Source organism: Microtus pennsylvanicus, chromosome X, assembly GCF_037038515.1.
Source record: "Microtus pennsylvanicus isolate mMicPen1 chromosome X, mMicPen1.hap1, whole genome shotgun sequence".
Lineage (NCBI taxonomy): Eukaryota > Metazoa > Chordata > Mammalia > Rodentia > Cricetidae > Microtus > Microtus pennsylvanicus.
Window position 1 is genome coordinate 101,716,580 of NC_134601.1, and position 17,233 is coordinate 101,733,812.

A 17,233-nucleotide genomic window follows, 5' to 3' on the forward strand; every position below is an offset into this window, starting at 1 on the left:
CTAAATCCTCCAGAGACTTCCTTTCCTTATTCATGATGTGTCAAATTTGCTAACTACATTTTCCAGTTCTCAAATTGTTATACTCGACATGACACAGACTGATAAAGTTATAGGTTTTATTTGCCACATCCTCAATAAATATTGCTAAATTAAAAAGAGGCCATTCAATAATAAAAATAAAAGAACAATAGTGTGTGTGTGTGTGTGTGTGTGTGTGTGTGTGTTTGATTTAGATAGAAAATTAACAGACCTGCGGGCGAAAGTCTCATCTTATGAGTCATTAGAGAAATAAAAATAATGCTGTGAATTGAAAACAAGACAGATCTTATTTATTCTGAGCTTGCTCATATGTTCAAGATCCAAAGTTCTCTGCAATTCTTTAGGAACTGAATGTAATTTCCTATAAAGGTTACCCTATTAAACACTGCTTTCTTCAATTCCTTTCCTTCTTTCTTCCTTCACTCCTTTTCAGGTTTGAAAGTGTCTCCTACGTAGTCATGGCTGGCCTGCCATAACAGTTGTAGTACTTTTCCTTCTTGTTGCTCCTGAGTGCTAGGATTAGAGGTATGTGCTGCCATGGTTGGCAAACTTAGTGGTTTCATAAAGGAGATGCTTATTCTTACACATTCCAAGGGCTCTTTGTTTGAACCACTGTTTGGGGCATTTTCCTCTACTTTATACCACTAGATGAATAAGAGAATATAAGAATGACTATTAATGTTTGGAGTGACTTCATGGTAGTTACACACATTGAACAAATGCTCTGGCAGTCTCAATGAGATGTGCCCCCCTCCCCACGCCACAAACCTTGGGAATTTGATGTTTCGTCTCAGGTTGGTGGCTGCTTGGGGAGAGTTAGGAAATGAGTCCTTTCTGGAGGAGTATGTCAAGAGAGTGGCGGCAGCGGTGGTGGTGGTGATGGTGATAACTCTTTAAGGTTTCAAAAGACTTGCACCATTTAGAGTGAGAGCTCCCTCTGCTTCTTGTTTGTAGTTTACGATGGGAGCTCGCAGCTGCTGCTCCATGCAACTGCTGTCTCCTAGTTCCACTCTGCCATCATGGGTCCTAACCTTCTAAAACTGTTAGTCTAAACCAAATTCTTTCTTCTAGAAATTGCCTTGATCATAGTATTTTATTACAGCAATAGAAAAGTAATTAATACAAATGGCTGTAGAACAGACATATGCATGGGTATTAAGATGGTCTTATCTGTAATTTCATCAGCATTTACTAGTTTTGGCATCATATACTATAGTTCTAGTTCTCAAACTATTACATTTATTTTTACCTTGTGGGCATGCCTCTTGTATTGATTGTGTTTAAGAGTTGCTGAACACATTCTGCCATCTTCACGAACTTCCTCACTTAAAAGGCCAATACATTGAGTCTCAAATGCATAGGAAATAGTTAATCAAATGGGGACTTATGGATGATCAGTTCTCAAGCAGTTCAAAACCACGACCTTAGAAAGTGGAAAGGGTCCAGTAACGTGGCACATTACAGGATGATATCAAGAATCTAAAAACATTTATACATGTTCTTAAAATAAAGACAAAGAAAAAAGAACAAAATCAGGAAGACTGAATTTTCCCTTAATGCTCATGTGAGCCAAATGATATTTTAAAAGTTATGAAAACAGGCTTGTGGGCTGTAAAAGGTCATTGTAATCATTTTTAACTATGATAAGAATGCTTAACATGAGTCCTATCCTTTAACAAGAATTTAAGAGCAAGCCGCAGTAGTGTTAAATATAGAAATTGTGTTGCATAATAGATATCAATTCACTCATCTTTTTGTAACTTAAATTTTATCCAATGAGTAACAATTCCCCTAACATCTGCCAACTATGTTCTGCTCTCTGATTCTTTGAGTATGGCTATGCAGTCATCACTAAACAGTGAAAAGAGCTGCATCTTAGTTTTACTCCACTACTGAATGAAATTGAAGTGAAACAATCCTAGGGTCTCATACACTTTGCTATTGTTTCAGAAAGCCAATAATATGAACAACTGAATTCATTTTGAAAGGTGTCTAAATAGAATTGAAGCAACATTAAAAGTAAATTGATGCATTTTTAAGAGAGGTCAATTTTTTAAATTTTGCTTGTGAGAAAACATTTCTGAGTATTTATTGGGAAATGTTTTCTTTGCCCCACAAACGCCTTGCTCAGATTTATTTTCATGGGAGCCTTTTAAAACAAGAGTTGTGTTCTCTGAAATGAAGAGCATGGAATAGAATCAAGGTTGGACTCCTCACAGGTCTTTGATACTACTGAGGAATGGATTATTGCCCACACAGCATCTTGAACAGCTGTTTGAATTCAATCTTCAGTCTGGGCTATTTCCAAAAACCACTGGGGAAGTTACTTCCCACTGACAACAGAGTTGTTAAGTTCTGAGCTGACCTTGAGAAATCACTGGGGAAAATCCAATCTGCTCCTATAGCCATTTAGAGAATTCAGTTTTAAGTCATTGAGCCTAAACTCTGAATTCTGGTATTAACAGTAAATAAATACACTATTAGAAAACCTTAGTACAATCTTGTGATTCAACCAAAATTTGGGACTGTCAAATGTAAGAAGAGGAGAAATTTTGAATCATACTGCTTGTCCTGACTCTTAACAAAATGTAGGAATGGAGTACCTGATTTGCTTCAGCCAGACACCTCCCACCATGCGCATTCTCTAGTTCCTTTCCCCTCCAAAAGTGGCACTTCCTGTCTGCTGTTCGTTCAAGACATAAGGTTCTGAGATTTCCTTGAGAGTTTTGCACACACTCCATGCCACATCTAACATATATTTTATCAGGTCACCTATTAGACTAAATCTTAGATGAAATAACATTTCAGCAGATCTATCATTTATCTTCCGGCCCAAGTCATCATCATGTGTTTTCTAGATGACTTTATCACCCTTTTTCTCCTGTCAGTTATCCATAGCAGCCGAATAACTTCAAAACAGTGAGTGATGTCTTATGATACATAGCACAGAATCCTTCTGTACACTCTGATCTGCAAAACTATTTGTCATCTGGCCCTTGTCTCACTATATAACCGGCATAGCTTCATTCCTCTGTTTCCTACAATAAAGACTGTGCACTTTACTGTCCCATAAACACTCCATGAACACAGAACTTTTTGTTCTGTGAGCCTTCTGAAACTGCTGCTCACTCCTTTAGAATTATCTCTGCCTTCTCCAATTTCTGCTCACTAACTCAGATATTTATTAAAACATTACCTCATCCTCTTTTGCTCCTCCTAGTTGATTTGTAGCATTTATTAATACTTGGTATTATTTTATATATTAATTTATTGGCTTACTGTTTATGTGGATGGGATCAGGGACTCATGATTCACTTTTGTATCCCTGACCTCTGGAGCATGGGAGACTCTCAATAAGGAGTTACTGAAAGAATCATTGAATTCTTACATGGTTAGTTATGATGATAAGATTTTTTCCATGATATTTTTTGGGGAATAAATGAACACAGCAAAAGACTGGAGGTTCATTTGTAATTAAATGATCTGTGTAAAAGTGTTTTGAAAAGATAAAATGCCATACAAATATTATACTTAAGAGAATTTGCCAAGATATCAAAATAATTTGACAAAGTAGGAAAAAGATGGCTGGTGAAATGAATTTGTAAATTGTTCACATTTCATCGTCTTATAATCTTTAAAGAAAAGCAGCAGTTCCTAGATGGCTGCATTCTTACATTTTGATGATATAGCTAGTTTGAAGAAGATTTCCTCAAAAGCCTAAAAATGCAATTCTAAAAATAAATGTGAAGTTTCTACTATTCAGCAACTCCATGTATGACTGCATAGAATATCACATTCATACAAAGCTTCTTCTAATACTAATAAAGAATAGATAAAATGATACCTAACTCCTGCAATGTATCTACCAAGACAGCTTAGAGCAGACCTAACTAAAAAAAAATCTAACTTTGTAGGAGAATAAAAGTATTTAGAACTCCAAGAGGCCAGATTCTTGAATGCTGGAATGAACATTCCAAAAGACATTTTCTATTTCTGTAGAAAGAAACCACAGAGAACTCATCCGACTAATACACTAAAATGAAGCTAAACTAAGTAGGCCAGCATTGACAATAAAATGAACCAAAATAAATGTAAAATCTACAATGTGATTTGGGGATAATTTTATTGAACTTATAATCCTTTGCCTCACTTTGTGGTGACATCTGAATAAATCTACTATGTATAATATATGACCTGACAAATGAACAAGTAAACTACTTTATTCAAGTCTTTTCATTTGTCAACAACATCCTGGCAATAACGGCTTTCTGTCCACTGTTTTAATAATGTATGTATTGATTGCTTCCTTTTAAATTGTAACCAGAAAAATCTCAGAAAGCTTTGAAGATGTCCTTAATGGTCCCTAGGGAAGGGCTTATACAGATCTTTAAATTGAACGATGAAAACCTGACAGCAAACAATTTCATTAGCAAAAGTGCAAATAAAAGTCATTACCTACAGTATTCATATAATCAAGATCTAATCTCCATTTGGATCTGGGATGCAAAGATAGGAATTAAAAAAAGCTCCTGGTTTATTGCAGTGCTCTGAATATTCCCCATTATGATTTCCTTTAAGACTCTCTCTAGGTTAATCACAGAAGTCGACGAGTAATAAATATCACTTTAGTGGCTGCTCAAGCAAAACAAAGGGAGTCAGTTTTAAAAATATATCTGGAGCAGAATAATACACGCTAATTGAAAACAAGTCACTCTAGTGAGACAATTAATTAATAGCTGTAAAATAGCCAGGTTAATATATTCCAAAGATGTAAAAACTGGTCAGTTTGTGGTGGCTAAGGTGCATTTGAGTTTTAATTATTTATAACACTTCACCACATATGGGGCATGACTTTATTAGTTAGACTTCAGAGCAGTTCACTTGGAGTTGTGATGCTGCCCATCTGGTTTGGGGAGCACAGATCGACTCTCATGGGTGAGAAAACTACTTTGCAAAGTGAAACAGCAGTTCCCAACAACTTACGTGAACTATCTTGGCTTTTTACCTGCTGTAAAATCATAGAGTTCTTCACCACAGCAACCAAGAGTGATTTTCTTATGAAATTGTATCATTAGTCTAAAGATAACCAAAAATATAAACTCACCAATTTTAAACATCCTTGGATAAATAACAATAAGATGAACTATATATTTGATTATAGTTTTAACTTTTAATATTTTAATGAGATAAGGGTTATATACGGGCTAGTTTTTTATTTAATCAACCTTACAGGAACTTGAGTCATTTGGTAAGAGGGAACTTCAGTAGAGAAAATGCTTCCACAGGACTGGCCTGTAGACAAACAAGTAATGCATATTCTTAATTGATGGTTGATATGGAAATGTCCAGGTCACTTTGGATTGTGCCACTTTTAAGTTGGCGGCCCTGGGTGATGTAAGAAAGTAGGTTGAGGAAGCCAGGAGGAGCAAGCCAGTCAGTGTTACTCCTCCATGGCCTCTACACCAGTTGCTCTTTCAGGTTCCTGACCTGGGTTCCCTGGATGATTGACTACAAGCTAAAATAAAACCTATTCCTCTTCAAGCTCCTTTTGGTCATCATGTTTTATTTCAGCAATAGAAATCCTGACTAGGAGAGGTGTTCCAAGACAAGGTTGTTTATTCTCTCTGCATCCATTCAATATAGTACTTGAAATTCTAAATCGTGCAAAAGGACAACTAAAGGACACCAAGGGGATACATATTAGAAAGGAAGAATTCAATATATCACTATTTACAGATGATATGATAGTATGCATAAGTGACCCACAAAATTCTCCTGGGAACTACAGCAAATAAAGACCTCCAGTAAAGTGACTGGATACAAAACTAACTCAACCAACAAGTAGGCTCCTATGTACAAATGATAAAAGTGCAGAGAAAGAAATCAAGGAAACAGCACCCTTCACAAAAGCCTCAAATTATATGAACTATGCATGTGTAAATTTAACCAAGCTAGTGAAAGGCCTATATTACAAGAACTTCAAGTCATTGATGAAAGAAATTGTAGAAGATATCAGATTATAAAACTATCTCCCATGCTCATGGATAGGCGGTATTATCATAGCAAGAATGGCCATCTTACCAAATGCAAACTATAGATTCAACACAATCCCTACTAAAATCCCAACACAATTCTTATAGACCTTGAAAGAACAATGCTCAACTTCATATGAAAAAACAAAAATAACCTCAGGATAGATAAAACAATCCTATACAATAAAAAAAAACAACTTACTAAGGTATCATATCATTCTCCTTGATTTCAAGTTCTACTACAGAGCTATAGAAAGATAACCTGCATGGTACTGGCATAAAAGAAAACAGGTGGATCAATGGACTCAAAGACACAGAAGTAAATCCACTCAACTATGTACACCTAATTTTCAACAAAGAAGCCAAAATTATACAATGAAAAAAAGAAAGAATTTTCAAAACTGGTTTAACTGGATGTCAACACGTAGAAGAATGCAAACAGAGCCATATCTATCAAACTGCATAAAACTCAAGTCCTAGTGGTTTAAAGACCTCAGCATAAATCCAGATACACTTAACTGGATAGAAGAGAAAGTGGGAACTATGAATGCATTGGCACAAGAGACAACTTTCTGAACTGAATACCAGCAGTAGAGACACTAAGATCAAGAATTAATAAACGGAGCATAATGAAACTGCAAAGCTTCTGTAAGGTAAAGGATACCTTCAGCAAAGTGAAAAGGTCAGTCTACAGAATGAGAAAAATCTTCACCAACCCCACATATGACAGAGGAATAATTTATAAAATAAATAAAGAACTCAAAACCCTAGGTATCAAAAATCTAAATAATCTAATTAAAAATGTTATAGAGATCTAACCAGAGAATTCTCACAAGAAGAATCTCCAATGACCACCAAACACTGAAAGAAATGTTCAACATTCTTAGCCATCAGGTGAAGGCGTAAGTCATAAACAATACCATACCAGTTTGGAATTATGATTAATAGGGTGGTATTTATTTGAAGGGGAAAAATCTTACAGATCACCGTCAGCCCTCTGCGCAACCAGGAAGGAAGTCTAGTCGCCGGTGGAGCAGGAAGTGAAGAGAGAGAGAGGAGAGGGAAGTGGCCGCTTTTTTAAAGGGAGAGAGACCACGCCCCAATGGGCTGGTATCTCAGCGGTGATAGGCTGGAGGAGTGGGAGGACCTCCCGTAACAATCAGGGAAACATGAATCAAAATGACTCAGAATCCATTTTACCCATCAGAATGGCTAAGATCAAAAACACTGATGATAGCTTATGCTGGAAAGGATGTGGAGTAAGGGAAACATCCATTGCTGGTGGGAGTACAAACTTGTACAACTACTCTGAAAATCAGTATAGTGGTTTCTCAGAAAACTGGGAATCAATCTACCTCAAGACTCATCAATACTACTATAGGGCATATACACAAAGGATATACACTCACACTAAAAGGACATTTGTTCAACCTTGCTCATAGCAGCATTATTTGTAAGAGCCAGAACCTGGAAACATCCTAGGTGCCCCTCAGCTGAAGAATGGATAAAGAAAATGTGGTATATTTACATAATGGAGTACTATTCAGTGGTAAAAATCAATGACATCTTGAAATTTGCAGGGAAATGGATGGAACTAGAAAAAAAAACATCTCGAGTGAGGTAAACCAGACAGAGAAAGACAAACATGGTATGTGCTCACTCATAAGTGGATATTAGACATAAAGAAAAAGATACTCACCCTACAGCCCACAACCTCAAAGAAGACAGGAAACAAGGAGAACCCTAAGAAAACAAGGATCCTCCCTTGGAAGGGGAAGTAGATAAGCTCTCCTTAGTAAATTGAGAGCATGGGGGAAGGGAGGGAGGGAGAAGGGGAGTGGGAGAGGATAAGGGGAACAGGGATGAGAACCTGAGAGATTGGGAAAGTTGACGTGGGTGAAGGACAGAGGGGGAGAGCAAGGAAAGAGATACCTTGAAATAGGGTATCTTATGGGGTTAGCAAGAAACCAGGCACTAGGAAAATTCTCAGGAACCCACAAGCATGACCTCAGTTAAGAATCTAAGCAATAGTGGAGAGGTTACATTAACTGCCCTTCTCCTGCAATCAGATTGATTGCTATCTTAATTGTCATCACAGAAGCTTCATCTAGTAACTGATGGTCCAGCCAGAAAGAGGGAGGAGTGATATTATGAACAAAGGGACCAAGACCACAAGGGGAAAAACCAACATAAACAGTTGACCTAAGCAAGTGGGAGATCACTGACTTGGAACTGACAGCTGAGGAACCTGCATAAGACCAAACTAGTCCCTCTGAATGAGGGTGACAATTGTGTGGTGTGGGCAGTTTGTGAAGCCATTAGCAATGGAACCAGTATTTATCCCTAGTGCATGAACTGGCTCTTTGGAGCCCATTCCCTGTTGAGGGATACTTTGCTCAGCCTAGATACAGGGGATAGAGCCTTGGTCCTGCCTCAGGTGATGTGACAGACTCTGTTGACCCCCCATGGGAGATCTCACCTTCTCTGAGGAGTGGATGGGGGTGGGGTAGGGGGAAGATGGGTAGAGCAGAAGGACAGGAGGGAGAGGAAACTGGGGTTGGTATGTAAAATATGATTCTTTTAAAAAAACTAAAACCACAACAGCAAACACACAAAAATGCACAAGTGACAAAGTGCACATGGCTGGCCATGATGTGGAGCAAGGGGACCACTTCTTCACTGCTGGTGGGAGTGCCAACTTGTACAGTTACTCAGCCACTTTGGAAATCAATATGGCAGTTTCTCAGAAAATTGGGAACTATATGTCTCAAGATCCATCTATATCACTCTTGAGCATGTACCCGCAGGATGTTAAAACATACCACAAGAACTCTTGCAAAACTATGTTTATAGCAGCTTTATTCATAATACCTAGAACCTGGAAACAACATCCCTTAAACAGAATGGTGAATAAAGAAAATGTGGTACATTGACACCCTGGATTATTATTCAGATGTTAAGAACAATGACATCACGGAATTTCCATGAAAATGGATGGAATTAGAAAAAAAAACATCTCAAGTGAGGTTACCCACACTCAGAAAGACAAACATGGTATGCACTTACTTCTAAGTGGATATTTGCTGTAAAGTAATGGATAACCATGATGCAATCCATAGTGCCAAAGAGGATGGTTCAAGCGGGAGTGCTTGGATCTCACTGGGAAGGATAAATAGAATAAATTTTGTGGGTAGACTTGGGGTATGTGAAGATGGGAACGATGATCAGATAAGTGGATGTGGGGAGAGAGTACTGAAAAAGACAACTGGAAAGGGGGGCATTTTGGTGTGAGGTAGAAACCTGGTTTCCAAGGGAAACTTCCAAAAATCTACAAGGAAGACTCCACGTAAGACTCCTAACAATAGGTGATATGTAGCTCAAACTGGCTATCTCCTCTGACCAGGAAAGACTTCCAGTGAAGGAACTTGGACACCAACTCAGGTACATCATCTTTAACCTACAGTCTGTCCTGCATATGCGATGTGATAAGACTGGTTGCTAGTTTAGTTGATATCAGAGAGGTTTCATTCAAGAACTGATGAGAACAGATGCAGAGACCCAGAGTCAAGTATTAGGCAGAGCTCAGGGAATCTGTGAAGGCGGTGAGGGAGGAAGAATTGTAGGAACCAGAGGGGTCAAGGGCATCACAAGAAAATCCACAGAATCAACTACCCTGGGCTCAAGGTCTCACAGAGACTGAACTGAAAACCAGGAAGCCTGGATGGGACTTACACAGGCCCCATGCATATATGTGATGGTTGTGTAGCTTGGTTGTCTTGTGGAACTCTTAACAATGGAAGCAGGAGCTGACTCTGAAGTTTTTGCTGGCCTCTGGGACCCTTATCCTCATACTGGATTGACTTGTTCAGCCTTAATACATGCTTAGTATTACTCTAACTCCATATACCATGTTTTGTTGATATCCATGTGTGGCCTACCCTTATAAGAATAGAAACAGAGAAGTAGTGAATATGGGGGACAGAGGTGAGGTGGGGGAGAGAGGCTGGAGGGAGAGGAGGGAGGGGAAACTGCAGATGGGATCTGGAAAAGAGAAGGAAGGAAAGAAAGGAAGGAAGGAAGGAAGGAAGGAAGGAAGGAAGGAAGGAAGGAAGGAAGGAAGAAGGAAGGAAGGAAGGAAATGAAAAGGAAAAGACAGGTTCCCATTAAAAGATGTCATCAAGGACATTTATAGTTTACCACATATAGTAAAGAGATGACTTTTAAAAGTGACCCTGAAAATACACAGGGAATAAATTTATGATTACAAGTGATCCATCTTGACAGCCACCCCAGCAGTCATATAAACAGCAATTGAATCACTAAACTAATAAAGAACCAGAGAAATGTGATCCTGGAAACATGGGAGGGAAACAATGTCTAATAAAAGGAGAAATCAGAACCCATTGCTGAGTACATTTAGATGGAGTTTTATACTGAACACATTTCCTTTTTCTCTTTCTGAGTTCTGATGTTCTGACAGAAAATCCCGCTTCAATGGCTCTTTTTCATTCTTTTCATCCAGGCAGCAAGTGTGCCTCTGCCGAGGAAACCTTTGTAGTCCAGCCCCGAAAGAGCTGCTGTGGAGTAAAACTGGGTATAAAACTGTGCTTTCATCAACACCTGGGAGGCACAGACTTCCCGAGCAAAGACAATGCTTTGTGATATCCACCGCCATCAAGCTACCAAGAGAAGCTCCACCGTGCATTGGGCCAAGTCACAAATAAAAATATGTGTCAAAGCAGCGCCACACGCTTTACAGAAGGATACTCAGCTATTCACATGGTTGCTGACTGGATCTGAGTAATAGTTGAAGGGGGGAAGGCAACCAAGGAAGAATAGAGGAACTCCTAACAAATGAGGAGAGATCAGTGGGCTACAACCCAGAGGCATGCATCTGAGTTATAATAACTCAAGCATGCCTCTAACTCCAGCATCCCCTCTTCCCACCACACATGACTTTCTTGAAATTTGTGATTGGAGATGGAGAATTTGTGTACAAACATTTGAGCAGTAATAGCTCGATTAGTAAAATACCAGATAAAGTCGTCAGGGGAAGGAAAGCAATAGCGACAACAAAATGCTGGGAAAGGAGATCATGACAATTTTTGATCAATTCCTATCTTTTCACTGCTGAATAAAATTGCCATTATGACTGCATGTTTCCAATGATTCATTTTCATTGGCTTTTGGACCTATAATAAAATTATGTATTTTATACCAATTCAGTCTCAATTTACTATCTCACACAATGAATTCTATTTAAAATGCTTTTGATTCTCTACATAAGTGAAGGAAGAAAGCCCATAAGAGCTAGAGGCAGTGGATGGCTCCAAGGATGTAGAATCTTCTAGAAACAATAGGACTGGTACACATATGAATTTGTGGAGACTGTGACAGCATATCTAAGACCTGCACAGGCTCACACCAGACAAAATCCCACACTGGAAAGGAAAGTAGACAAAAATCCCACCCTTATACAAGAAGTTACTTGCAACTGATTGCTGCTTGGAAAAAGAAGTCAGTTTTCTTCAATGGAGTGACACTGGGTTTATCACACAAAATCCAGGCCAGGCCCTATGTCCCAGAGTTTATGTGCGACACAAAATAGACCCGTTTTTGTTTTTTCCCTTGTGCACTTTTGTTTTGTTTTGGTATTTTTGTCTTTTTTAAAGTTTGTTTTGGTTATTGTGGGGTTTTGTATATTTTTTTAAGATAGAGAGAAACATGAATTTGAGTTGTTAGGGAGGTAAAGAGAATCTGAGACAGTTTAGGAAAGGGGAGAGAATATGATCAAAATGGATTGTGTAAATGTTCATTCTTTCTCAATGAATGCTTTATATATAACATGCATATGTATGTGATGCATACATATGATTGCTCCAAATTAAGATTTAAAAATGTAGCAGTGTTTCATTTCATCATTTCAACTTGCTACAAAAACTTGGGAATGTGTCTCACAAAAAAAAAAATAGCCAAAGAAGCAGTCAACTTTCTTAGCACTGTCTTTCAAAGACCTCTTGGACTTCATGCTTTCTTTCATTTGTAAACTTTTATGTCCCTTTCTCTGGAATAACATCAGTCGCTGAACTTTCTTGAAGATGCTACCTTTGGCTGAGTCTTCAGAGAGATTTTTCTTTTAAAGACTGGATATATAAAAGTGGTACCATCTTATCAATGTTTTGTCATTTGGTGGTAATTTATTTTTACTGGCTGTTTATTTCTGTTCATGTACCTTTTACTCCCATTTAAAAAAAATAACACTTATCAGCATCAGATACTCCATTAGGCTATATGGTTTTAAAATATGAAGGAAGCAAAATTTCTGCCTTCTCCACTCAGAACCTGCTTGAGAAGACAGAAGTATAAAACAACATAAAACAAAAACTAGATAAACAACTGGCCACTGGTGAAGGATGCTATGGAAAGAACAACAAATTATTCCGAACATTAGAGACATAGTTACTTTGTCAATAGCATATAAATGGTATAAAAATAATGAGGAGAGGAAGCAAATAAATAAATTAGGGCTGATGATGTTCTCCACCAGAGACAGACATCAAAACTCCCAGGATCACACAAGAGATACCTTCTTTTGAGTTGTTCTTAGGGTTCTAGTTAGGGTTACTATTGTGCTAAAACACCAAGATCAGAAGCAAGTAGGGGAGGAAAGGTTTTATTTGGCTTATACTTCCATACTATAGTCACTGAAGGAAGTCAGGACATGAACTCAAGAAGGGCTAAAACCTGGAGGCAGGAGCTGATGGGCAATGAGGGGGTGCTGCTTATAGGCTTGCTTCCCATGGCATGTTCAGCTTGCTTTCTTATAGAACCCAAATCCACCTTCACAAGGTGGTCCCACCCATTATGGACCAGGCCTTCCCACATTAATCGCTAATTAAGAAACTGTTCTGCAGGCTTAGCCTACAGTTCAAACTTACGGTTGCAGTTTCTCAACTGAGGCTCGCTATTCTCCAGTTAGTCTAGCTAGTGTCGAGTTGATGGAAAACTAGCCAACATAGTCAGGGTTGTCCAAGAGATTCGCAAAACATAGAAGCTATTGGTTTTGCCTTTGGTTGCCACTCCCCCAGGATTTGGAAGATAAGTCCCTACTGTTGATGATGCCATGCGCTTCAGAAACAGGGCCCAGAGGCCCTTGACCTAGAATTGTCCTGAACATTTCTTTCCTCTGGACTAGACAAGCAATCATCCAAAAAGGAGACAATCAACACTCCTATCGGACCATAACATCTATGAACCACAACAACCACCACATCAACCAGCATGGGTATAGGTATGGCATGTCTTCCTTGGCAGTAACTAAACGCTCTCCAATTGGAGTTAAGACATCCTCAACAGGAGGGACCCGTACTTGGTACAGGAAGCTTAGCCCAACTACCCAGGGCTAGTGAAGTCATGGATTGTGGAAGAGAAACTACAACCACCACTTTAGTAAAACAACATAATAATCACTATCAACACTCTAAATATTTATCTTTAGAACCACAGACAAAGTGTAGTTCTCACCTCGAATCAAAAGAATTTCTCTTAGCAACAGACTGAGTCAACAACAGAAAACTACAACAAAAGTTGTTGGGGCCCCTACAAAACAGTTCCTATACCTAAGGCTCAGGAAACACAGAAGAAGAGGAGGTAGAGTTTAAAAGGAAGAGGATCAGGGAGTTTGCAGTGAGACTGCATTAGATAGTAGTGTTAGAAGTGATATCCATACAGTCTCCGTACCATGACACGTGCTAAAGAACAACAACAAGAGATAAACCAAGCAGGACAGGAGAAAGCTCACAAGGATTTAGCCCCTGATAAAGAACTGCAGGAAGCTAAGGAATGCTAAGAGTGTGAGAAATAGTCTTCTCCAGAGAGAAACACACCAATTGGTTATCCAGTGCCATACGGTCAGCGCTGAACACATATACAATTAGCACTATACAGACTGAGCAGATTATATGTAGGAAAAATATTTATAAAAGCATGCAGTAACAAGTAATGCTACAAGAGACCAGAAACTTAAGAGAGAAAGGGTACATACGAAGGTTTGGAGGGAGAAAATGTAAGGGAGAAATTATGTAACTATTATAACAAAAAATTAAATAAATGCAATATATGGATCTCATTTTGATTATTAAAATAAAACAGAAAGCATAAAAATGTGATATATGTAAAAAATGGAATATTTATGGATATTGGATATGATGTAATTACTGCTATTTTGTAGTGTTATAATAGCACTCTATTTAATAAAAAAGACATATCCTTCTCTTTTTTGAGATACTTCCTAAAATATTTAGGAATGAATGGAATATGCCTGAGATTTTCTTGAAATGACAAGGGAATGAATAGAGGCATAGAAGAAATAAGACTGTCCATGAATTGAGGATTGTTGATATCTTGAAAAGCACATGAATGTTTATTGTAATGTTCTGTCTACTTTTATAAATATTCAATAATTTCCATGATAAGAAGAATTTAAAAATAGACAAAAGGAATATTACTAATGCAGATATATTTGACATTTAAAATATAATGGGCATGAGCTATTTATAATTAATCATCAGATGAAGTGACTAAAATACTCCTCTCCCATTTAATTTTTAATTAAAAAACAGTTTAAAAATAGCCAGTTAATGCTTGCTATGCACAAATTATTAGTCTCTAAAGCATCCTACCCTGTGTACATCATTCTGCTTCTGAACTGCTGCAAAATCACCAGCAATAGGTGCCTGCCGGCTCAATTCATCGTCTTTCAGCTGTAGCCACACAAGAAGTTCCTGAAGAGAAAGATGCAGACGCTTCCACTGGTCAGAACTGGCTTCCAAATGGGACCTAAAAAAGAATGGGAGCATACTGTAACAGAATATCTAGAAGTATAATTGATGAGTCTGTTAATTTCATTTCATTGGTTAAATATTGCTCCAATACACACCTACTTTGAGCTATATAGCACAGCTGTCAATGACCATCTAGCTACCTGATTTTACAAGTCATAAACAAGGTGGGAGTATTCCAATGACAATTTTCAGGCAAGGCCACGTTCTGCCATATGTTTCTTTCCATATGCAGAATTCTGAGACTTTTGGCATGGCTTGCATGCTGGAATCAAATGTTTTCCTATCCTGTTTCAGCCAATGATTTTTTAATGTTTCTAGTAGAAAAAGTCTTAGACCCAGTGACTAATAAAACCCCTTTAGTTTTCATGTGACTCATACTGGAATTCTTTCTGTTTTGAGAAAGGGAAAGGTCTTTCCCCACACTCCGACTTTTCCATGTCTTCCACCCTAGGCAGTCTTTCCCTCTGACTCCTTTAGTCTGGTATCCGGTCCTTTCTGCTCGGCTTTCCACATGCCTCGCGTGTTCTTCTAGCCTGCTTTATCCCTCTGCACCTGGGATTTGTTTTTCACCAAGTTCCAAACATTTTTTTTCTCACTGTTCCCTTTGTGTAAAATGTACGGAGACCAAAAACTCACATGGAAGAGAAAGCTTCCCCTAAACATGAATAATTTAGTGCTTTCCCATCAACTGGATTTAGAACATGTTAATTCTTAGAAGCCATGGAGGAATACACAAATGACTGATCTGTGCTATAAAACCCACATTTCATTTGAGGAGGAGAAACTAAATTAATGAAATAAATCATCATCCCGAAAACAAAGGGGAAAGTTACAGTGCTTTATCCTCAGGTCAATCTGCAACCATGCTGCATCACTTACATTTGATCAGCAAGCACTAATTAATTCATAAAAATTAATGCTGCTTATAACAGAAATACACTAAAGCCTCCGGGGCTGCCAAGAAATTTAAGGCAGAGCAGCTAGGTAAAAGAACATTTCCCTTGTCTGCTCAGTAACTTAGCCTGACATTTCCAATATAACTCTCTTTCTGGCTTTGAACTACCAAAGTTTGTACTTACTACTGAAATTAAATTGTTTCAGATTTTACAAAAGACACTCTAATGAAGACATAAAGGTCTTTAAAATATGTAAATAAATGTTCAATTTGAGGAATATGAAGAAAGCAAGTGGAAAAGCCCACAAAGCTATAGGCAGAAAACATTAATTACAGCATTGCTTATGATTGTGATACACTATAAAGTGTAAATATGCAATGCTAAGGGATTTCTTTCTTCTACAATGATAATGTCATACAATGAATTCCTATGTAATACTCAGTATGATGGCATATACAAATGTTTATGCATATGGAAAATGAGAAAGTGGGTTAAAACAGGAAATCTTTTTTTCTTTTGTAAAATGTTTGTGTGTAGCTAGGCATACACTTGTAAGCCCATACTTGACTATGCATGGAAATATCTGAAATGACAACCAGGTTGTCTTTCCGGGGTAGATTTGTCAGATTTTCTTTCATCTTTATACTTGTCCAATTTGGAAGAATGACAATTATATAAAACATGAAGTCTAATGAGTACTGGTCACAAGGATTCTCTGCAATGTTTGAAAGTTACAGCTGAGTTCCGTGGAAGGTGAAAGAAGCTATCAGACAGGATGTTTTGAAAGGTAGGCAGTCAGAGGCACAAAGAATAGCAGTAAACAGTAGAGAAGACACTGCTTAGAATATTTATTTTTTGTCTTTAAGTTGCATGAGGCATGGGTTACATGTAATAGAAAGAAGAAAGGGCATGAGGACATCAATGATTGTCTTGCATTTATCTGGTATTTGAAGCAAACTAATGTAGTGGAACATTCCAACAGGGAATTTATTACAGGCCTTTGCCCATGGTGAGATCACAGGCTGCTGCTTTGGCTATATGGGGAAGTACTAAAACCCCATTTCCAGGCCACACCTTTAATCCCCACACTCAGAAGGCAGAGGCAGGCCAGTCTCTGAGTTTGAGGCCAGCCTGGTATACAGAGTGAGTTCGAGAACATCTAGGGCTAATTATACAGAGAAACTGTCTCAAAAAACCAAACCAAACCAAACCAAACCAAAAAAAAACCCCTCCATTTCTAGGTTAAATAGTAGTGACTGTTCATATGTAAGTGAACAAACAAACGCTTTTGAGTTTTGTAAGGGCCGAGGAAACAGCTTTGAAAGAAGAAATTAAATTCTAAAATATCTAAGAGGAATTTAAGTAGCATGAGTTCTGAAGGCTGCGAGAAGCCAGTCAAGACCGTTAACAGCACAATAGCAAA

The 17,233-nt window shown here is 38.1% G+C and overlaps 1 protein-coding gene across 9 annotated transcripts in view; it reads right to left on the reverse strand.

Annotated features, from left to right (window-relative positions):
* Dmd (dystrophin) overlaps positions 1-17,233 on the reverse strand; it is a 2,313,977-nt gene that overhangs the window by 390,985 nt on the left and 1,905,759 nt on the right. For all 9 annotated transcript variants that reach the window (XM_075957213.1, XM_075957212.1, XM_075957218.1 and 6 more), the window contains one exon: positions 14,753-14,909. In XM_075957213.1, coding sequence (XP_075813328.1) covers positions 14,753-14,909 — 157 coding nt within the window. The remainder of the gene's footprint in view (positions 1-14,752; positions 14,910-17,233) is intronic.